Below are 25,505 nucleotides of genomic sequence, written 5' to 3' on the forward strand. Positions count from 1 at the left end.
TTTGGTTAATTTGGCCAACCAACAACCACCACTCGTTAACCGAATATTACTGGTCAGATTTTGTAAAACTAGTCTATTTTGTGCCTGACACAATAAATATATGTTGCACATTTATGCAGCCAATAAAAAAAAGGTAACACTTCATTTGATGGTCCATTTGAATATTAGTAAACTGTCTGCTTAATATCTGCTGATACTGCTTCTTCAACAGACATTTAACTGACTATAAGAAACTTTGCAAGTACATGCCAACTTACACTAACCCTAACCTAACAGTCTACTTATAATCTAATGAGAATTAGTTGTGTGTAGATGCAATGTAACTTAAATTAAACAAATGGACCATTAAAATAAAGTGACCGATAATTATTATTTTTTTAATCTTATTAGTTCAACTGATACCAATAATTGGTTAAAAACAAACCCTGTCAGTTAACGATGAATCGGTTATTATGAGCATCCCTAAATGCAACAGTCTTCCAAGAATAAAATGACTTCATGTAATTGATTTATTCCTTTAATTTCAATGGCTTATGGCTTTTTTGCAGATAGTTTTTAAATGCATTTAATAACTACTTTTTTTTTTTTACATTTTGTTAGTTATAGATAAAATATGGTAATTCTAAGAGTTTAATAAAATGTATTTTTGGACATCACCAAGCGACTGGTGGAAGGGGGCGGTGCGACTCATCGTCCTGCGACCCCCCCCCAGGGCATTCTGAACCCCACTTTGGAAACCGTTGGTTTAAACAGTCACCATGTTGTCACAGTAAAAGGTGAAAAAATTTCCAGTCATTGCTGACCACAGTTTGAGTCTGACTGTTCGACATATTTGTCGTTTCAAAAATGCTCAAGGTCTCGTCTGCGACTCTCTCAGGAAATAAGAAAAGGAAACGTCTGTTATTACTGTCTACAGCTTTTGTTTGTGTCTTACATTTTTTTCAAGACAAACACTTCCTGATGGGTTGTAACAAATTAATGCAGTCGCATGGTCATGCTTGCTATGTTTGCTTGTGGTTCTGACAATTATTTGTTTTGGAGCAGAACTTTTATCTTATGATCATCGACCTTCCTCTAGTTGTGTTCCTAGAAAGCAGGTTATAAGGACAGGCATTCAGGGAAATAGAAGTAGAAAATCAAAACCATCACTTATGAAATGTGAAGTAACTTTTAGGGTAAGCAAGCATAACCGTATTCCTTTAAACCCGAGCAGGGGCTGCAGAAAGCATTAAAAACTCTGCTAAATAAATAAATAAATATACAATTTACTTTACTTTTTTAAAAAATCGTATTCTCATTTTACACACTGTATATTTGCATTTAAAACTGTATGATTATTATTTTTTTATGCTTGATCCCCCATGAAGGATGTCAAAACAAGATGTATGGGGGTCAGCCCTTTAATACTGGGAAATAGTTCGCTCTGATTGGTCCACTGCTTTGGAATGGACAGTAATGAGCCACGCTGCTCATGCTGCGTGGTGCATCAAAAGTGCAAGATGCAAGCTTAACGGTCACACACATCTGTCAATTTTGTGTTTATATAGGAAAAACAATCCAAAAGTAGTGAATTGTAAAGTAAAAACGAATTGTGTGCCTAAGGCTGTGTAATATGGACGGAGATTGTTTTTCTGAAAACACCAGTCTGGATGAGGAGCGATTAAATTCTAAAATTCTGCTTTAAAAGGAAAACATACTATGTAAATGGAGCATAAGGGAAAGCCCAAATGTCACCTGTATGAATGCGCATGTGTGTGTGTATGTGGTCTACTGCTCTTGGATCATTCAGGTAAACATAATGATGCACTGGAATTAATAATAGCATGGAGCAAACATACATCACAGCCATTTGTGTTGTCAATGTTTAATGTGAGCAAAACTTTAAGTAACAACTGCAGAATACACTGGCGTACTTACACCTTAAAGGGATAATTCACCCAAAAATGAACATTTACTCACTATTTACTGTACACACTCTGAAGTGGTTCCAAACCTTTGAGTTTCCTTCTTCTGTTGAACACAAAAGAATATATTTTGAAGAATGCTGGAAACCAGTTACCATTGCCTTCCATAATAGGAAAAACAAATACTATGGAAGTCAATGCTAACAGGTTTTCATCCTTCTTCAAACTGTTTTCTTGTGTGTTTAACAGAAAAAAAAACTCATAAAGGTTTTAAACCAAGGAAAGGCTGAGCTAATGAGGACAGAATTTTCATTTTTGGGTGAACTAGCCCTTTAAGGTGTTTGTTTTGACTACTTTTAGCACTTAGGTTACAGCCCTATCACACAGATGATGATTTCTGAGAAGTTACATCATAACCGTGTGTTGAACAGCACTGCGTGGTGTTAAATATAGGTACTAAATTACGACATGTTTGAAGCTTCAGCTTGTATTATGACCAGCATTCACAGAGTATATTAGTCAAAAATATGACAAAGTTTGCAATCTGAGATTAAATTACCCAGACAAAACATTATTAATACTGTGCCACAAATAATTAAGTGTGGCACATTAATAAAGTGTGCCAACTCAAATCTAACAAGGTTTTTGGACTCACCTTAACTTTTGGTGGGTTCCACCAGTGGTCTTTCATCACCGCTGCCACGCTCATGTTGCTGGGCAGGAGGACCACACTGCTGCTGGCATCTCGACATGACACCTCACACTCCTTTCCTGCTGGGCATGTCAGACACAGGTTATACATGTCACTGATCAAATGCACCTTTATCATCATTAGAATTGTAACAGTTACAAAATTTGAACGCTTTGTTTTACTTACAACTACCATTCTTAACCATTCAGTTTTGTTTGTTCAATGCTGTGTTGCTAAAGTAACTTGATTCTCTATTACTAATACGCTCTATTCAATCTTCTATTCTATCTACAAATAAAATAAATATAAAATAAAATAATAAAATAAATGTAATAATGAAAAATTATAAAAATAAAATCGAACGAACGAACGAACGAACGAACGAACTAACGAACGAACGAACGAACGAACGAACGAACGAACGAACGAACGAACGAACGAACGAACGAACGAACGAACGAACGAACGAACGAACGAACGAACGAACGAACGAACGAACGAACGAACGAACGAACGAACCAACGAACGAACGAACGAACGAACGAACGAACGAACGAACGAACGAACGAACGAACGAACGAACTAACTAACTAACTAACTAACACAAATAAATATAATGGGACTCCTTTACAAAATGGAATGGTTCAAAGTGTCTGGAATATTATTATATGTAATGTAAAGTACTGTCATTATTATGGATGTAACTAATTGATCTTCAAGTGTCTGTCCCAATAAATGTATGTGAGATTATTCTATCAGTTCTATTTAGTAGCAATTTTTAATGTTTTACAATTTAAACTATTTGCTAATAATTTAGTACCAGTTCTCATTATTAATTAGTGTCTTATTAACTGCCTGTTATTAAGATAATGACTGTTTATTAATGCTTAATATCAGGATGCGAATTACAAAGGGGTTTTGGGTGTGGAATGGTGGGTGGGTGGGTTGGTTGGGTGGTGGGCAGGGGCGTAGCGGACATTTTAAAAGTGGGGGGGACGGCTGTATGAGATATATTATTAATCACCTGTTTCTAAATGGTCTGTCTCTAAAAGTGAGGGGGATGTATCCCCCCCCCGTCCCCCTGGTTGCTACGCCCCTGGTGGTGGGTAATTAATGCTTTGTCCCTCTGAAGTTTGTCAAAACAAAATGTATGGGGGTCAGCCATTTAATACTGGGAACTAGTTTTCTCTGACCTGTATGTTAAATAATAATTCAATTCAAGTCATTTTTATTTCTATAGCACCTTTACAATGTAGATTGTGTCAAAGCAGTTTAACATGGAAGTTCTTAGAAAACAATTGCTTAATAATTTGGTCTGTATAGGATCTAACATAGACGTTGTTGATTTGGAGGAATTTATCAGTTTAGATCGTTCTTCCTCACCTACTGCTGAGAAAGTCTGAAGTGATCGTATTTCTATTTTAAGTTCAGTTTGGTTCATAATAACTATGATAATAATTCAAATATTAGATAATATAAATATGCATTTGATGAACCCTATAATGGTTCATACAATTGTGAATGCATAATTGTGCCAATTAGTCTATGTGAGAAAACATTCATTTAACAGTATGTAACTGGCAGATCTACAGCACCAGTAGACAGTTTGACCTACAGTATCATCTGAAATAGCTAATTAGAGGATACTATATATACTGTAGGCCAGGATGCACTAAATATCCCACAAAACACTACAAACTTAAATGCAATTTATTAATAAATTAGATTCGTAATTAATTAAAATTCGTAAATTCGATTTACTGAAGCATGTATTGCACAAAGATTACCGAAAAAGTTGACCCATCGATCGTCAATGCATAATTCCCACACTGCTTATAACTATTAATGAACAGCAAATTAGCATATTATTGAGGCCAAAGTCATAGTTAATTGTTTATTAGTAGGAAATTGTATCTTAAATTGAATGATAATTTAGATATCATTCTAATAAGCTGATTTAGTGATCAAGTAATATTTTTTTATTACAAACTTTAAAAACAGCCATGCAAACATTAGATTAACTTGAAAAGTATATTCAAAAGTATTTAAACTTGATGAAATGGCATCTTTTGCAACACTCTATAATAACAAACATCTTTACTAAAACTTTTGATAAACCTAGCGCATCCTTGCTGAATAAAAAGTACAAATTTTATTTTTTTAATCATTATTAAAACAGAATAGTCTGTTTTACTTGCACAACAGTAACCAGAATATGCAAGTAAACAAGCCTGAAAATCAGATTACTTTCTGTGGCTGATGTCTAAACGTAACCATACATGTTTTCTACTTAGTGTTTTTCATTTGTTATGTGAAAAAACATGCTGTAACAAAACAGTTGCTTGTTGCAATGTTAAAAATGCTGTTTAAAGAGCCTTTTTGTATACAGTGCAGTCATTTTTGGGATAAAAAATTGAGAATCAGACATGCAGAGACCTATGCCGTGTCCATCTTTACAGCTGAGATGGATGTTTGGGCTGAGGTTCTGCGGAAGGGAGCACTGGCCTGTCAGGTTTGGACAGAGCCGGAAGGAGCCAGTCCAGTTCCCGTCCTTTCTGCACCGGATTACGTTGGTGGAAGGAGTCTGGAATAAAAACCATTATCTATATTAATCATCAGAAATGAAGTTCACTAACCATCACCGCTGAGCCAAAAATAATAACAAAAAACTGCAGTTTAAAGGAAAAGTTCACCCACAAATGTCCATTATTACGAATGTAATTAATTGATTTTCAAATGTCTATCCTAATAATTGTCTCACAATCACCAGCGATCTAATCCTGATAGATCGCTGGTAAACACACAGATCACTAACAGACTTCAAATCCGCCATTACATGGTCTAAAAGTTCCAGTCATGGATCGCTTAGCAGGCGAGTGGTCAGAAGGCAGGTAGCAAAAAACGTAAAAAACAAACAAACAAGGGTCTAAGGCAAGGGTCTAACACGGCAAGGCAAGGAAACATGTCGTAGTGTTCACAATACTGTTACAAGACTCAGCAATGAAGTGTGCGTCTGTGCTGTGTATATAGTCCTTGTAATCAGTCCATAATGATCCTCTGACTGCGAGTGTGTGCAATCAGTGGAATCTGGAACAGGTGCGTGTGAGCGGTGCATGACTGGAACTTGTAGTCCATGTAATGGTGGCTTTGTAGTCCGTTAGTAATCTGCATGTTTACCAGCGATCTGCCAGGATTGAATTGTGAAAGTACACTTTCGATCTGCTCAATCAGAATTGCGCAAACGAACTACGGCCACAATAAAAAAGAAAACAAGCAGGAAAGCGCTGACTAGTGAGATTATGGCATCTGCTGCTTCAGAAGCATTTATAGAGGAATTAATATAAAAAACAGCATTTGTAAAATGGGAAAATTTTGTCACAGACACCGAACAAAAACAGGTAATTTTTAAGAGCAGAAATGTTGCCACGGCTTACAGATTATTGAGTTGAAGCTTGACTACAAAATTAAATCGTAAACCAAATCACAATCGCAATTTCTGTCAAAAAAATAGTAATTAGATGTTTTCCCCATATCGCACAGCCCTAATCATCACTGAACCAAAAACAACTGCATTAAACAAAAAAACGTGCTTTAAACGTGAACCATTTACTACAAACCTTAAACACAAAATATTGTTTTCGAAGAACGCATAGTGAGAAAACAACAACAAAAAAGTCTTTTTGAGTGTATTTTGAAAATTCTTGGAAACCCTTGACTTCAATGGCATGAAGTCGATTGTTTTCGACATTTTTCAAAATTGGACTTTTTTGTTGCTTGTTCGAACTACTTATTTAAAATGAGCTGAAACAACACAATTATGAGATTTCATTGGGGCAACTTATTTGTTTTATGTTCGATCCACTTAAATTTGTTAAATTAGACTAAAAATATGTAACTTTTATTAGACTTAATTTATTAGACTTTAAATATGTAATATTTGTGTTGATAATTGAATGTTTGTGTTGATTTGTGATTTGTGTTTTTGTTCAGTGTATACAAATGTAGGCCTAAGGTCCAAGACAAATTTCCCCGTTGGGGACAATAAAGTGTAAATAAAAAACAAACAAACAAATATGTAAAGTTAACTTAATCTATTTGTGTTGGGACGATATGATTGAATTGTGTGGAACCCTGTATTTCTTTACAGTGTATCTTCTTTTGTATTCAACAGAATAAAGAAACTCATAAAGGCTTGAAACAAGACTAGACAAGTAAACAAGAGTAAACAATGACACTTTAATTTCAACTCAGGCTCATTGTTGGTACTTACCCCTGCATACATTTCTGGAGATCGCAAAATATGTCCCAGGAGCTACGTTTTTCGCAGTTTTTGTTTTTTAAAATCCACCAAAGGCCGATGTGTATGCTTCTTCAGATCTCAAATTTCTCTCGCAAGTGACATTCGTGCCTGCTGTTCTCATGTAAATGCACCAGAGGCTGCTGTGTACGCATTGTCAGATCTCAAATTTCTCTTGCGAGTGACATTCGTGCCTGCTGTTCTTGCATAAATCCACCAGAGGCCACTGTTAACCCCACCCTCTACCCTAAATCCAACCGATAGTGTTTTCAAAAGCAATCCAGAAAGAGAAAAGCCCTCGTGGCCGCCCTTATTTTTACCGGACTCAAACCTCATCATTGCGGTCAACTCTGCATCTCAAATCTGCCGACGTACATGGTGAGCCACAGGGAAAACTGGAAATGGCATCCACATGGATGAAAAGAAGCAGAGTGTTCGTAGTGTTCGTTTTAAGGACAAAATGCAGCCATATGTACTTCTGTCTACATAATTCACGCCCTCCAGAAATGAATACGGGTGTATGTAATCACAATGAGCCTGTGTTGGTAAATTTTTTGGGTGAACTATCCTTTTAATGAAAGTGTGGAGGTCAATAATGGGCATGACCTTTCAGATCTGTTTGTCCATTTCATGTATTAGAGGCTGGCGAATGAAACCAAGCACATGTAAAAAGTCTGTCATTCCATGAGCACCCAGAGGGGTTAAACGTAAGCGATAGGGTGTGCATGATGAATGGAAAGTAATGAGGGAGGATGGGCTGAGATGTTGATGGAGGAGCAGAGGAGAAGAGAGAGAGAAGACGACAGACCTGCTTGCAGCGGCTGTGCTGTCTCACCGTGTGGTTCGACCGGTTGCAGTCGATCCAGCAGTCGCTGTTGAACTGAAAGCCGTTTGTGCACTTGTAGGTGCCGTGGAAAATGGGAGGCGGCGGCTCACATGTGACTGCCACACACTCACCAAACTGCCAGCTCCCGTCCTCTGTACACTGCCGCTTAAACGCCCGCCTGTGGTACATCACAGGCACTGACCTGTTCATCACAGAGGTGCAGATTTTCAACATTACTCAGTTGAGTAGAGGCTGGTGTACACTAAACAATTTTCAGTTGATAATACATGTACAGTATTTTATATGTAAAATACATCACGCCAAATATATAAGTAAACTCAACAAAGATGTTTTTGAAATTAAAAATATATATAATTTCAACCTTCATATACCAAAAATAAATTTCTAAATGTTACAATACAGCGTGAATGGAGAACAAGATAATAATAATAAAAAAATAACTGCATCCTAAATAGTTATAGACTTTGCTTTAGACATTTTAAGATTTCCAATGTTACATGTTGTTCTTAGGGTGGGGAAATGATTCTGTGGGTCTCGCCTATCAAATCTGATCTTTATTTTGTATTGGATTCAAGTCAGGTGATTGGCTGGGCCATTCTACAGCTTGATTTTCTTTCTCTGAAACCATTTGAGAGTTCCCTTGGCTGTGTTTTGGATCATTGTCTTGCTGAAATGTTCACCCTGGTTTCATCTTCATCATTCTGCTAGTGTACATGTTGGACTGAAGCAGCAAATATTAATTTAAAATGAGGAAGAGCAGAAGGCTGCGGAAGAACTACTGAGAGATTTTAGCTGCTGTTTGGGCTTTCACTGCCTTTCTACACCTCCATTTCTTCATGTGTTCTATACTTTTTATCTGTGCCATTTTATTTTATTACACATAACTTCTTTGTAGAGTAATTAGATTTGTTTTCTTTGCATATATATGGATTTCTTTAGTTGTTACCAACATCTGGTGAAAATTTCAAGTCAACAGCACCTTTAGAAATATGTTCTCTGAGAAAAATGGTGACATGTTGAATACTTATTTCCCCAACTGTAAACATATAAATATGTTTTTAAAAAATTGTTTAAAAAAATATATAGACAAAAATTATTGATTTTTCAAATATATTTCAGGCCATCTTTTGTATGTTTTGACATATTTAAAAAATATTTTAAAGTGTTTTATTTTTAATGTAAAGGTAATTACCTTTTACTAGGATAAAAATCAGTTTATCTGCTTTCAATTAAAAATGGAACAGTATTGTAGTTTGTCCATTTATTTACACGTTATCTGTGTTTTAGAGGCCTTGAAATTCACAGTTTTAAAATGCATTAAAAAAACAATACATTTATCATTATTGTGTAAACTGCAAAGCCTTAATTATGTGGAAATTGTGACAAGTTTATAATATGTTCATAGACATTAGACATTTGTTCTTGACAGCAATGTCGGATTACATGACTGTGGTGATATCGTCAAGTACTGGCCTGGCACAGCATTTTTGGTCTTTTTCATTGATAAAAAGTAAAAACGTTTCTGATTTTAGTACATCGTTGCCCTTTAAACGTGTACCCAAAGTGACAAATTCCCACTTAAACCTTGTAGTGATGGGCACTGAGTAATACATAATTTTAGTTTCATACTATGATTCCAGAATACATCAAACATGTTTGATATTTTAAGCCAATTTTATATCACAATGTTTTCATTTGTCATGTATCTCTTAGCAACGAGGCACATGTTTCTGCATGAGCTCATTGTATTCGGAAAACATGACAGTGTGTGACTGTTATTTAATATCACAGAAATACTACATATTTTTAAACACTTTCCAATAAAGCGCCATGGTCACACTTTACAATAATGCTTCATTAGTTAATGTTAATTAATGCATTTACTAATATGATCTAATAATGAACAATACTTGTAAAGCATCTATTAATCAATGGATACTTGTTAACAGTTAATTCACTGCTAGTTAGCAAAAAATAACAAATGAACAACTTTATTTTTATTAACTGACATTAACAAAGATGAATAAATGTTGTAATAAATGTATTGTCAATTGTTTGTTCATAATAGTTAATACACGTTGCAACTAATGCAACCTTACTGTGAAGTGTTACCACTTTAATTTGTAAACATCCGTTTTGTGACATTTCAATTAATACTTCTACTGAACTTATCAGTGTCAATCTGACACTGACATTAAAAGTGCCCAATAAAGAAAATCGTGGAATTTTTTAGTTCAATACATAAAAATGGCCATTGTTTCCATTTCCGCAAGTGTAAAACCCCAGTGAAAAACAGGCCAGTTAGAAAACAATACAGACTGTTGCGTGACACAAGGCACACCCTCAAAATTTGCATGTAATTTAGGTCAAGTTCTGTTCATCAGGAGATCATCAGCCAAAGCACAGAATGATTAATATGCAAGGCTGCTTTTGAGATTACAACAATGATCATTATCTTATTTTTAAGTGCATCAAAGTTTATATTAAACTTCGTCTGCATGTGAGACTCTTATTTTGAAAACGGGAGATGCAGCAATGTTAAAGCCAGCCGCACCGGTTTGCTTCTCTGCGTTACTACACAACAACTCAACCAGTCATCAGTTTAGAGCTCATCAGAACGCAAAATGCTGGATATACAGATTGTACATTTACTCAGCACCACCCTAAAGAGGCATAAGCTGTGTTTAATTGTATCTTTCATTAATTTATCGTATTGTGAAATTTCCTGTATATCATTCTAATTTAAGGTAACATGTAGATTGTGTTTAATGCACATTATAGCATCATGTCTCATCACTCAGCTTCTTACTGCGATTTTTCTGAAGTGAAATAATAGCAATACACTTTATTAAATGTCGTCTGTTTATGTAGATGAATATTAATTCCTGGCTGTGTTTACACTTACATTATAGCTTCAAAATACAACACAATACGTCTCTGTCAGTCTAGATGAATTATAATTGTATCCACAACACAAAATAAGTTACTCTGGTGATTAATATTATTATAGCTCACTCACTCTAAGTAAAATAAACCTCTTCATCACTTACATTGAAAAGATTTAATTAGGCATCTACTACATTTAAAAAATATTTTGCACACATCTTTTTTACCTACCCTACTTTGTTTTATTTTAAACAAGGTATTTAAAAAATAAATAAATAAAGATATCTGTTAATTAATAAGTGTTTAAAAAAATTATTAAAGTGTTTTACATTCATTTATTCATTATAGGAGCTTGATCTCTGCTCTGCTGGCTTTTGATTTTGAAAATTCAACTCGATTTAAAGAAATGACTTTTATTGACATTTTCAAGAGTTCACACTTAAATATTGCTTGATGCTATTAGCAGGATATGTGTCACGACATTCACATTCTAACGAACTAAAAATCTGCCGGTTAATGGACTACAGATCCTGTCATGCAACACACACACTCACCTGCTCCAAGTCACCATTGATTATACACTCACAGCTGAAGCTGCTTTTGGACTGGTTACTGCACTATAAATACAGCACCTTAGAACACAGTTGTTGCTGAGTCTTGTGAATCTGTATAGTGAAACATTATGACACATTTTCCTTTGCCTTGTCTTGTCGTGTTTGAATCTAGCCTTGTTTTGTTGTTTATCCCTGTCTGCTGCCTGCTTTCTGACCACTCGCCTGTTACTTTGACTAGGATTCTGGATTGCCTGTATACATCTGTTTGCTCCTGTGTTGTGACTGTTGCTTGCTTGACTATTCCATTTAATAAACCTTGCATTTGGATCCGCACTTCCGTTGTCAGCATCACATACTGTTACAATATGGCAGTAGGGTGAAATCAGTCTATTTATTGTAGGTTTGGATTATTCTGATGGGATTATTACTGATTAAGAATGAGAGACCAGCCACAATCAATCATATCACATGATACTTTTCAAATTAAGCTACGGTCACACTGGGCTTTGTGTGTGCGAAATTCTGTCATGTGGCGCTGCGAAAAGGGGCAAGATTAAACAAGATGATTAGACATTAAAAAAACAAGCGATTGCTCCATGTTTTAAATTTCTGTCCAGAGAGGTCCTATTTTGATTCTCGATGGGTCTCACGCAGTCAAGTGATGTGATTTCGCAGGTCAGAGTTCACCAAGCTTGAACTTTGCACCGCAGCAACCTGCGAAATGTGACACATGACCCCGCGTTTCCGGTCTGACGCATTCGCGTGCGTATGAATGGAAGTCTATGGGAAGTAAAGCCCAGTGTGATCGCAGCTTTAGTTTGTAAAGCTTCATTCAGTAGTTTGAAATAATAATAATAGTAATAATAATAATGTATATGAAATAATATATAGCGAAATAAGACAGAATTACATTTAATTTAATATTAAATAACAGAAAATATACTGGCAGTTTATTACAAGGTTTTTGTACCATGATTTACAACACCGACCCTGACAATATGTCACTTTGAACTTTTAGAAATGCTAATAAAAGTCACTTTTTCGAACTTTTCAAGGTTAAAAAGAAAGATCAAGGTACCATAATGCAATTCAAAAGCATAAATAAACACTGGAAAATATAAAAATCAAAACCTGAATCACAAAATATGGAAAACCCCTATTTTTTTTACATTGTAGACTTTAACAAGTCAGCAAAATTGATGTACTATAATAATAGATTCTTACTGTTTTGAGTCTGTTCATGTTATAAATGGTGTGTAGTTGCATTCCAGCCTTAAAACCAGTTTTTCTAACTAGACTGTCCTCGGAATAAAAGGTTCATGGACCACCCGCAGTCCACTCATTGACTGTCTGATGAATACAACTGGCAAGCACTTTCCAAAATGACAAGCTCTAATCTGGTTGGCTGCCGTTCCGCAGCTCTTCAGAGTGCACAGGTTTTTATCTGTCTGCCAAAAATAGTCATTTTGACTGAAGCAAACAGACATCCGTCCATCCATTTTCCAAACCGCCTGTCCTGAGTAAAGTCACAGGCCATAAATTTCGAAAGTAGAACATATATATATACTGCATGTGAAATATCTGGTACGAAAAAAAATCTGAATTTCTGATCACAAAGTCACATTTCCATTTCTTTCTTCTGACTTATAAGGCATGTAAAAACCAAATAAACTGTGCCTTATTCCTTTACATGTTGGTAACACAATCGCTTCCTGTCTAAATGGGTTGTTTTTGGCCAGAATAATCTAAACTCAACATTTAAAGTGGACCAGATTTACGACTATAGTCAAATGTCTGGTTACACATGGCTATGTGATTAATTGACCAACAGGCAAATAATGACTACAAATGAATCCAAGCTTTCAAACAACTGATACAACCTTGAGTATTCAATTGCTGCAACTTGATTAACTAAATCTGCAATGCAATGAACAAGAGGATGGTGTAGTCCAAATATGAAATTCATTACAGAGGTCATGAACCGAGATATAAAAAAATTCCATTGAGCTTTAAATTGGCGGCATGATGGCTCAGTGGTTAGCACTGTCGCCTCACAGCAAGAACGTCGCTGGTTCAAGTCCCAACTGGGTCCGTTGGCATTTCTGTGTGGAGTTTGCATGTTCTCCCCGTATTCGTGTGGGTTTCCTCCGGGTGCTCCACTTTCCCCCACAGTCCAAAGACATGCAATATAGGTGAATTGGATGAACTAAACTGGCCGTAGCGAATGTGTGCGTGTGTGAATGATGGATTTATAAGTATGGATTTATAATTTAAATAATTTATGGAGCTGAACAGCCTACAGTGAATAGTCTGTATAAAAAGGTCGAAAATAATCCTATGCAAACAATCTTGCATTTTTTAACAAATTATTTAACAAAAAAAGGATGATTACTGTAGTATAATAATTGTAGTATTTGTAGATAGCGATAGCATTAGCTGTTTGTTTGGAAATTTGTGAGATGGAAATTGTCCAGTAACAAACCCAAAACACGTGTGGTTGTTGTGATGCAGTGAATCCAGCCAATCGTGCGTAATCGGTGTCATCATCACAGCTCCCGCAGTCGATTTTTAGATGCTGCACCAGTGAATCAATCATCTGATCTCGGAGCGCTGTGGCGGGACTTTGATATCACATGTGACAGTCATGTATCATCGGCGCAGTGTCAAGTCGGACAGAATTTGTAACCGGCATGTATCGCTTTAAGACAGATTTCTATCAGTCTGCACAGCACTGCATAAAGTCAAACACACCTATAATCTTTGAGTTTTCCATATTTTGAATTGCGTTTTTGGACCTTGATCCTCCAACAACTTCTGATGCTGAAAAGCTGAAGAAAAGTAACTTTTATTAAAATTTTTATAGTTTGAAGTCATATATAATCTGGGTTTGTGTTGTAATTTAAAATACGAACACATGATAACAAACTGCCAGTGCTTTCTGTTACTTTACAGACTTAATTCCATATATATTATTTCTTATACAATATACTGTTTCAAACTAAATGTCAAGAAGTGAAGTTTCACAAACTAATTTCGAGAGGAACACATGATTAATCACGCCGGTTCCTCATATGTAATCATTAGTAAGCCAATCAGATTATTCCAAGCTAACTATAAATAGCCCATCTAGCATTACTCCCTTATCTTCATTTTTTGAAGAATCCCCCCTTCCACCCCATCTCCCCCTTTTCCTCCTTTACCAGTGGGAGCTCTCGAGAACTACCTGATCTCGTACCCCTTCACATGCTCATTAACCAGGCAGGAGCCCTGGGCTCAATTATCTCCAAGCTCAGGGTTTTCTCCCGGTACAGCATGCCAAACCTGCTAATATTATCAAGCAATATTTAAGTGTGAACTCTTGAAAAGTCACTTTGTTAAACTGCACAGTTGAATGTTCAACTTCAAAAGTCGACAGAGCAGAGATAAAGATCCCATAATGCAGTTAATGACCTTAAATAAACAAGAAAAGGTCAATGCATGAAAAACAGAATAAATAGATATTGTTTAGTGTATGCAAACTGTTAGTCAATTACATAAGAGTGGGCAATTACTTTTGTGTCTGTAATCCTCTACACCTATCCAAACAAAAAAAGAGGTCAAAACAGGACAGAAAATAAAGATTTTTGATATTTAAAAACTTAAGAGATCAGACGTAAGAGATCACTACAAAATAAAAAAGGCTCAATACCGTTTTAAATGGATAGTTCACACAAAACTGAACATTTCTTGCAAATTTCCAAACCTGTTTAAGTTTCTCTCTTCTGTTGAACACCAAAGAAGATATTTTTAATAGTTTTATTAGTTTTTTCCTATGAAAGTCAATGGCTATGTTTTCATCCACCTATTTTTATGTGCATTTTGGATATACGCATAAATAAAATCGGTTGATGGAAACACCAAGGTGCGCATACATCTTGAAAATGTGCATTAAAAACATATGCGCATAACTGAGTAGGATAGACTCTTTATTCGATAAGAAAAGATGCGTATAAACTACGATGGAAACATTTTTACTGAACAAATTCCAGTATGCGCATTAAAAAAAGTCATGTGATTTTGTTATAGGAGATCATGTGATGATGACAATGTGTGTGAATGGACAAACCTGCAGGCTGAGCACATTATAAAACATCTGAAATGTTGTTTTGGTCATTCTAAAATGCCTCAACCGTTTCAGTGTTAGTGTTAGTATATTATTAATTACCTCCAGAATTGTCAAGAGCATCCGTGGTCGGCGTCTCACGCCTTTAAATGCCACCACATGTTCATTGCATGTCAGCATTTGTCTTCTGAGGCACAAGTCATTTATTAAATAAGGAAAAGATTCACGCAGCTTCTCCTACCTCAGTAAATTCTGTTTTTACTGTTGATATTTGGTGCCAGTTAATCAGGAAGTGCCGATTTTGTTCTCATTGACTTGTTGGATGGAAATGCTGTTTTATTCGCACGTCTTTAATGCGATAATCCAGTTTTGTGCTTGAAGTTCATTCGTATTTTTGAATGGAAACTGCTATGGGTTACAGGTTTTCAGATTTCTTCAAAACATCTTTCGTGTTTAACAGAAGAATGAAACTCATAAAGGTTGAGTACATACTTGAGGGTGAGTAAATACTGAGTAAACTTTCATTTCTTAAGATCAACTATCCCTTTAAGTTAATAAATGTAAGTTTGCAGGTCTGGTTTAGCCATCTCTCACCTCTTGGGTTTGTCTATATGAGGCACATGGTATCCCGGCTTGCACTTGTACTTGCAGAACGACCCAACTTTGAGGCCCGTGGCATTGCAGCGTTTGGTCTGCAGGACAGCGTTGGGTACGGGAGGAGGGATTGGACAGCGCAGCTCACACAGAGCCTCGGGGAAGGACCACATGCCATCCTCCATACACGTCAGCACGTTATTACTGCCTGTGGAGACAAAAGGACAAACATACTGCATTACATGTGCATGGTCCGTTCCATATGATGTCATAAACAGCAGTGTTTTCTCAGCGTGCATTTGTTTTTGTTGATGTCAAACAAGGTTAATAAAGTTTAGCATAATTCATTTGTTGTACATTATTGAGTGGCATGGTGGCTCAGTGGTCAGCACTGTCGCCTCACAGCAAAAAGTCGCTGGTTTGAGTCTCGGCTGGGCCAGTTGGCTTTTCTGTGTGGAGTTTGCATGTTCTCCCCATATTATCGTGGGTTTCCTCCGGGTGCTCCGGTTTACCCCACAGTCCAAAGACATGCACTATAGGTGAATTAGGTTAACAAAATTGGCTGCAGTGTATGAGTGTAAATGAGAGTGTATGGGTGTTTCCCAATACTAGGTTTTGGCTGGAAGGGCATCCGCTGTGTGAAACATATGCCAGAATAGTTGGTGGTTCATTCCACTGTGGCGAGCCCTGATAAATAAGGGACTAAGCCGAAGGAAAATGTATCAATGAATTAATTTGGTTTAGATTTAGTTCATGTCATTCACGGTTTTATTAGTTTTAACTTATTTTTTATTTTGTGAACACATTTTCTATTTGACAAAATCATAAGTGCAAAGCACCCGGGATGTAAGTGAAAACATTAAAAAGCCATAATGAACATTACTTTATTATATTTGAATGACTTGACTTGGCCAATTTAGCTCATTCAATTTACGTCTTTAATGTCTTTGGACTGTGGGGGAAACCGCAGCACCCGGAGGAAACTCACACCAACATGGGGAAAACATGAATACTCCAAACAGAAATGCAAACGGACCCAGCTGGGACTCGAACTGGTGACCTTCTTGCTGTGAGGCCACAGTGCTAACCACTGAGCCACTGTTCCACCATCTGAAGTACTTTTTGTTTGATTTTACAATTTCTATTTTGTTTTTATATATTAGTTTTCTGTCATTATAGTTTAGCAGAGTTAAAAGAACACATCCAGCATCGAACAGAACAAATTGTAGTGTTTGCACGGCGAACACTTGTGCAAACCTTTAAGTAATATAACTAAAATATTTGTTTGAACACTGAATCTAAAACCATACAATGGAAAAATGAAAAAAAAAGTTTGAACAAATTTAGTTAATGCTGCAAAAAATGTAATAAAATTGTATATATAGTTGAAATCGGAATTTTATAGCCCCCTTTGATTTTTTTCTTTCTTTTTTAAATATTTCCTAAATGATGTTTAACAGAGCAAGGACATTTCCACAGAATGTCTGATAATATTTTTATTAGTCTTAGTCTTTGTTCTTTTTTATTAGTAAGTCTTATTTGTTTTATTTAGGCTAGAATAAAAGCAGTTTAAAATTGTTTATGAACCATTTTAAGGACAAAATTATTAGCCCCTTAATTAGCCCTTTAAGCTAATTTTTTCTCCGACTGTCTTCAGAACAAACCATCATTATACAATAACTTGCCTTATTACCCTGACCTGCCTAGTTAACCTAATTAACCCAGTGAAGCCTTTAAATGTCACTTTAAGCTGTATAGAAGTGTTTTGAAAAACATCTAGTCAAATATTATTTACTGTCATCATAGCAAAGATAAAATAAATCAGTTATTAGAAATGAGTTATTAAAACTATTATGTTTAGAAATGTGTTGAAAAAAATCTTCTCTCCGTTAAACAGAAATTGGGGAATAAAAAATAAACAGGGGGCTAATAATTCAGGGGGGCGAATAATTCTGACTTCAACTGTATTCTCGAATCTGATAGTCGTGCAGTATTCTGCAATATCAGCACTCCTACATCCTCTTCACCCTTCTGTATTACTCCGCCAACATAGAGTGACAGCAGATCAATAAACTCTCTACAGTTTGACAAATATTGCAGCTGTCGGACAACATAATGTACATTTGAGGCTTTTAAAGATGAGAATGTAGTTGTTTTGATTACAACTATGTAGTTTATTTATAAGGATGGCTTATTTTAAGTATTTATAATTCTGGAGATTCAGTGCAGATTCAATGGCTATTAGCCTGTCATTGAGCAGAGCAAAGACGGATGACGTTTCGCCACAAGATAGCGACAGAAGCCACACAATGAGTGTTTAAGGAAGAAAAAACTCTGCATAAATTTTAATTACAGCTGATCAAATCATTATAAAACTGGTAAGTCGATCTCTCTCTTTTGTATGTTGTAGTGCTGTATTTATACCACAGTAATCTGGTAGTGTTTGCTTTGTTTGGCTTTTTTCAGGGTTAACTATTGTGATCCCCCACTGCAACAAGAGAAAATACTGGAAAATCTCTGTAGACTGATGGCATTTCATGCCGTTCAGCCTTATAATCTTAAAATGTGAGCAAAATCACCTGTTTTGTCATCCCTTTAGACATTACGCTAGAGAATCATTCAAACACTAGCCCTAAAGTGACATTGGTGAAGTAGCAACGGTTTCTGTTCTGACGTCAGCTATAGATGTGAATGAAAGTAGTCCCTCATACAAAAACTCTCCCTGTTTGATTTTCTTTTTTATATACACGATTATGCCGGCGTACTTTTGTATAAACGCAATATCACACTTGTAGCAGTGCTATATGGCTGTATATCATCACTGGTAGGACACTAAGGCAACACACACCTCACACCAGTGCCAAAATACAGCCATATTGCACTGCTTCTCGTGTGATATTGCTTATATATAAATCAATGTGTTTGCCTGTTTTCTCTAAACAGCAGCAGGTCAGGTTTTACATCAGAATGAGTGCTTGTTAATTATATATACAAAAAGATTATTTATTTCGGTTAGCAATTATTTGATTTCAGTTCGTTTTTCTGTGACTGTTGTAAGATTCACTTTAGTTTTTATTTTATTTTTCATTCACTGTGAATTCTTTCAAATTTATTTTAGTCAGCCGAAATGTTTTTGACCAATAGTTTTAGTCTTCGTTTACTAAAATAACCTTGGTGTCAATACTTGCACATTTGGCATTTTGCTCAGCCGACCCCTCAATCCCAAGAGCCTTTTGTTTTAGGATCTGTCAAAGTCTATACCCACCCACAAGCTGCGCTGGCTCGCGGCACTGAAAAGTGCACTTCTTGCCGTAGGTGGTGCCCTCAGAAAACTCAAAGACAGCCGGGTGAACGTGGTACTTGTCAGGCCGCCCGCAGTCCACCGGTTCACAGGTCGCCTGCTTATTCCACTTCCCATCCGCACAGGTGAGGGTCACAGTGGATTCAGACTGTCGAGGGGAAAAACACACGGAGGCAAGAGTTCAAACATGGGAAAAGAACATTTTGTTTTCTCTCGGATAATCCGCTGTAACCGCAGCAGTCCGTCAGACCAGACCATATCAAATAATACACATCTGTTTCAATAATACTTTACAAACTACACCGTGCTGAAAAATATAGCTAAATTAAATGCATTTATGTATCTCTTGCTGAGAGGAAGCAGTGGGAAGCTAACAGTCTGAGTGGGTGATAATAAACGGCCGGAGTACAACATATAAAGCTGTCAGAAGTGAAGGCAGAGGTCATTTCTGCTGTTTTACTAAGTCGTGTCAGATCTGCGTGACGTCTCCACATCTGCACAAACCACACACATCCACAAGAACAAAACCATTGAACTGACCGAATGATTGAAATTACCGCCGTGACATAATAGGACTCTATTTAGTGTTTCATTAGTGATTTTCTGTCTGAAAATTCTCAATGCGTCCAACTGTGCCAAGCCCAGTTCTGCGGAAATGAGACTGACGAAGCAGATCCTCCTTTTCACATGAGAGTAGAGTTACACATCGTCATGAATTTGTGATTGTTCATGCACTTACGGTAAATGACAATAACCTTTGTGCTCAATGCTAACATTTATAACATATTAGCTTGGTGATTTTAGGAAAATGTTGACAGTAATAGTAGTGGTAGTGTTTCCCGCTCCTGTAATACATCAGTGGGCAATTTGACTTGATTTATTCAAAAAGGATGAATTTGCTTATTCCAGAATGAGAAGTTAAATCGGGTCGTCCAGCAGAGACTTTTTTCTCTTAGAAACAGCTGATAGATTTTTCACAAACAATTACAAAGAAACTGGAGGTAACACACCATACAGTATGTGTGAAAATGTGAAGAATTTTCTGATAATTATTGTCAAATAAATATTAAATAATTATTGTTATAATAATTATTGTCAGTCAATAATTTTGCCATTGACTGCAGTTTTTTTTTTACAGTCAACTTGTTTTTCAAGCTAAAATTCAGACTTCAAAAGACGCATGAGAAGATGCTAAAGTTGAATATGTTTGTTTGTGTTTGTATTAACATTCAATGAATAATTCGTTACTATACTTATGTAGATTTTTCTGGTATCAGTACTTTACTCCACTACTTATTTTTCTGACAAATTATTACTTTTAATCCTTAAATTTTTTCCACAAATATCTGTACTTTCGTCTCCTTACATTTTTAAACCAGGCTCATAACCTTCATTTTAATGTGCTTTGATCTATTATTTCTTGCAATTTGAACGCCTTTCAATCAATATATATTTTTTTTGTCATCGCATGCTTGTGCGTGTTGCAGTGTGCAGCTTTTTTAACCTCTGATCACGCACTGTAAGTAGGCTTGTTTATTAAGCTTACCATGTGAACGGCAAAAATGACGAACGTGGATGTGGAGTCAGCGATGTAAACATGACTGATGAATAATGAATGCGGAAGTGCGCTCGTTTTTTTGCGATTGTTTTAGGACTGTCAATTCAGTTGCCTAAATAAAATAAACAATAAATGTCAGAAAACGGTCAAACTACTCGCTCTACAAGCAAGTGTTTGCATGACTATATATTAAAAAAAGTAGAATAATATAAAAAGAAAAGATCAGTTTGCAATGTAAAGCAGCATTACGAGCTGTTTTTAACCTCTCAAAATGAATGGATGTGAATGAGACCGGAAGTTTCGAGCCAAAAAGATTTAAATGGCTGCGCCCACTTATACGCGGAAAATAAGGTGAATACTGGGTAATAGGATGAGTTTTGTTCGACCAGATCACTGGTAAATGAGACACATTCCTGTTCAAATCTGGCATTAAGTGAAGTTTAATTTTAAACTAAGTTCGAGGGGAGCATGTGCTTATGATTGACCCAGCTGGCCCACATTAGCTAATCATGATCTTCCAATCAAAGGATCCCAAGTCACTATATATATCCTCATTTCCTCTCTACAACTATGTTCGTCTGGAAGAACCCCCCCCCCCTCCCCCCCTTTCCACCTTTATCCAGAATGGGCGGCACAGTGGCCCAGTGACTAGCACTGTCACCTTACAGCAAGAATACCAATGGCGTCAGGTATTTCTGTGTGGAGTTTGCATGTTCTCCCCGTGTCCGTGTGGGTTTCCCCCGGGTTCCTCCCACCGTCCAAATATGCTCTATATTATACATAGAATAAGCCTAAATCTTTTTTCTAATGTCTTACTTTCAGGAAGTTCACCTTGGCCTCAGCAGCGGGGGAGTTTGAGATCGACCTGAGCTCAATTTCCCCTCACCCTGTGAAAGGTGGGAGCCCTGGGCCCGAGGATCCCTTGAGCTCAGGGCTCTCTCCCGGGACAAACAAGCTATGTGATAAATCATGAGCTAAGTGTGAACTCTTGAAAGGAGGTTAAAGTCAACTTTCGACCATGGTGTAGCTACTGTACTTCTCTGATCTTTTATTCTAATACCGCGAGAAAAAATAACAATCATGTGCCTTTTTTTCCAACGTTTGTATATTTTACAATACCAATTAAATACTTTATGAATACGTTTGTATGTTTGTAAAAGAGTGTGTATGGATGTTTCCCAGTGATGGGTTGCAGTTGGAAGGGTATCCGCTGCACAAAACATATGCTGGATAAGTTGCCGGTTCATTCCGCTGTGGCGACCCTAGTTTAATAAAGGGACTAAGCTGAAAAGAAAATGAATGAAAGAATGAATGAATGAAGCCACATTTTGTCTGTTGGGAATGTGGGTTCATGCCAAATTAGAAATATAACCTTCTTGGCTGCAGTTAGTGCAGTATGAAATATCCTACGTTGGTACATGTTTAAGTTAAGATCATAATCATCATTAAATAAAAGGTGGTTTGCCATCTCCAGGTTGGAGGAAAGTCCTTACCCCAGGTGAAGGAGTTCAGGTGTCTTGGGGTTTTGTTCACGAGTGAGGGAAGGATGGAACGTGAGATTGACAGGCGGATCGATGTACCGGTCCGTTGTGGTAAAGAAGGAGCTGAGCCGAAAGGCATAGCTCTCGATTTACCAGTCAATCTACAATCCTACTCTGACCTACGGTCATGAACATTGGGTCATGAGCGAAAGATCTCGTATACAAGCAGCCAAAATTAACTTCGTTTCACAGAGTGGCAGGGGGCACCCTTATAGATAGGGTCACCCGGAGGGAGCTCGGAGTAGAGCCGCTGCTTTAAGAGCCGAGGTGGCTCAGGTATCTGTTTCGGATGCCTCCTGAATGCCTACCTAGGGAGGCGTTCCAGGCATATCCCACTGGGAAGAGGCCTTGAAGACCCAGGACACACTGGAGGGACTATGTCTCTCGGTTGACCTGGGAAAATCTTGGGATCCCTCCGGAAGAGCTGGAGGAAGTGTTTGTAGAGGAGGGAAGTCTGGGATTCTCTTCTAAGACTGCTGCCCCCAAGACCCCGCCCCGGAAAAGCGGTAGAAAATGAATGAATGAATAAACAGATATTGGGGTATTCAGGAATAAACGTATCACAAGATTCTGATTTAATTTGAAAGGCCTTATCTCAAGAAGGTACTGCCTTCTTGAGCGAGGATCACCAGTAGAGCTCACGTGATCCTCTCTCAGCTTGCTCAGAGGTCTGTTGTATTCTCCGTGCTGTAGACCTACACAGACCTGCGTATACAGCAGGTCGCCACCCAGAGCGACAGGCAGCTACAAAGTCGCTGCTAGTGTGAATGAGGCATTATGCAACAGTGCTATGTTTATTCTGCGATAACCTCCTGAATGATCGGTGGCGTAGTTGGTAGAACGATCGCCTCAAAGCAAGAAGGTCACTGGTTGGAGCCCCGGCTGGGTCAGTTGGCGTTTCTGTGTGGAGTTTGCATGTTCTTTCCGTGTTCGCGTGGGTTTGCTCCAGATGCTCCAGTTTCCTCCACAGTCCAAAGACATGCGCTAGGTGAATTGAATAAGCTAAATTGTCCATAGTGTATGTGTGTGAATGCAAGAGTGTATGGGTGTTTCCCAGTACTGGGTTGCAGCCGGAGTGGTAAAACTTATGCTGGATAAGTTGGCGGTTCATTCCGCTGTAGTGATTTCATATTAATAAAGGGACTAAAGTGAAAAGAAAATGAATGAACATCCTGGATGTACTTTATCTCTAAGGTAACATGCAGGGACAGTCACTGACCTACTATTAACTCAACACATAAATCACCACTTTATTAACCCCAAACCTTTACCGTGACTGCAAACAGCCACAGATCAAACTCTGCTATGTACAAAGCATGAATAACAGCTGTGAATTTGTCACCAGAAGCAGAAAAAACTCTGCATTTTTCTACAAGCGCCTTCAAATGTGTGAACCACGCGAAAGCTTTAAGCTTTTACTGCACGACAGCAAATTTAAGGCTTTTCTCAGGCCAAAGAATTATGATCTAACATGTGGGTTATGGGATCGTTGTACTTTGTGTGTGTGTGTGTGTGTGTGTGTGTGTGTGTGTGTGTGGTATTAAGCATTAAGTAAAAAGTGATGTTTAACATAAACCATACCCAGCGGCTTGGACGCGGGCCGTAGGTGGGCTTACAGTCCAGACTGTTTCAATGAAGCACAGAGTAAAACATGCACTTCTCCACACATTTCTCCTTTTGTTTATGACAAGTGATGAAAGCTGCTCGCTTACAAAAAAAATCAGGGGGAAAAAAAGGATGTCAGCTATGTTTATTGAAACAATTTCTGTCAAGCCAACAGTTTTTGCTGGCAAGGCGCGGATTATTGTGGCAAATGTTCTTTACGTGCGTCCGCAAAACAAACCATGGAGATGTACGAACTATTATTATTTTTTTGGTGCTGCTTTGACCCAGACCACTTTCTTTTCTCTTTATTGGAGATTGCAGATTTCAATAGGCTGGAATGGGGTGGGCTTATCTAATGTTCTGTACCCTCTCAGGAAATGTACCAGCACCTAAAACTGAGCAAAGCAGCGGGACGCATTTGAAATGCAATCCAGACACACAGTTACAAAACTCTTTTTTGCCCCCTTCTTTCCCTCTTCCTTTTCTTGCGCTGAAACTCTTATTGAAAACAGCTCACTGTGGAAGTGTGAGTCTCGAATATTTGAGGTGAATATCTGGAAAACAAAACAAAACCCTTTACGTAGTAAAACAAAACCTAAACACTAAAACAAGGCGAAAGAAAAAACAGTAACAGAAAATTCCATAAAGCAAAATTCATTCATTCATTCATTTTCCTCAGACTTAGTCTCTTTATTCATCAGATGTCATCACAGTGAAATGAACCGCCAACTTATCTAGTATATGTTTTAAACAGCGGATGCCCTTCCAGCCTCAACCCAGTACTGGGAAACATGAAGCAAAATTGTAAGAGAAAATAAATAAAAATAAATAGATTTATATAAATAAACAAATAAAAGCCTAATTAAATTAAATTATATAAATGCATTTTAGGATATAAATTAAAATGTGAATCATAGTTTTGCTTAATTATTTATTTTTGGTCAAAAAATAAAACTGCGAAAAAGTTTAAAGAAATAAAGAATAAAGAAAAAAGTAAAAAGAATAAAGAAATGAAAGAAAACTAAGCACAACAAAGAAAAAATAAATAAAAATAATCTACTATAAATAAATAAACAAATAATATAAATAAACAAATAAAAGAAAAGAACAAAAAACAAAATCAAATTAAAACAAGCAGATACCAATGAAATTTGATTTGTTTTGTTTTGTTATTTGCTTTTTGCTGGGAAATAACTAAATATAAAAATAAAAATGAATAAACAGCAAAAACAACTAAAAGAATAAAGCTTAAATTAAAACTAGCATAACAAAGAGAAAATAATATAATATAAATAAAGAAATTTAAACAAGCAGAATCAAAATAAAATCAATAAAATCATCATCATATAGTTTTGCTCAGAAATAACAAAGATAAATAAATAAATGGTAAAACTAATCAAATAATAAAATCAGTAAATAATAATAATAATAATATAAGTAAACAATAACAAAAACAATAAACTAAATAAGCAAAATGTATCAAATTTAACAAAGTAAATGTTTACCAACAAACACACAAAAAATAAATTATATGAAAAAATAAACTGCAAAAAAATTCAAGACATGAAATAAGCCCAACAAAGAGAAAATTAATAAAAATAATTAAGTAAACACAAACAAACAAA

At 36.6% G+C, this 25,505-nt stretch overlaps 1 protein-coding gene across 1 annotated transcript in view; it reads right to left on the minus strand.

The window, feature by feature from the left end:
- Window positions 1-25,505, minus strand: part of pappab (pregnancy-associated plasma protein A, pappalysin 1b) — a 207,548-nt gene that overhangs the window by 33,022 nt on the left and 149,021 nt on the right. The window contains exons 15-19 of the mRNA XM_056458692.1: window positions 19,141-19,324; window positions 15,876-16,083; window positions 7,728-7,920; window positions 5,032-5,179; window positions 2,560-2,675 (exon numbers count right to left, since the gene is read on the minus strand). Coding sequence (XP_056314667.1) covers window positions 2,560-2,675; window positions 5,032-5,179; window positions 7,728-7,920; window positions 15,876-16,083; window positions 19,141-19,324 — 849 coding nt within the window. The remainder of the gene's footprint in view (window positions 1-2,559; window positions 2,676-5,031; window positions 5,180-7,727; window positions 7,921-15,875; window positions 16,084-19,140; window positions 19,325-25,505) is intronic.

This window comes from Danio aesculapii, chromosome 5, assembly GCF_903798145.1.
Source record: "Danio aesculapii chromosome 5, fDanAes4.1, whole genome shotgun sequence".
Taxonomy (NCBI): domain Eukaryota; kingdom Metazoa; phylum Chordata; class Actinopteri; order Cypriniformes; family Danionidae; genus Danio; species Danio aesculapii.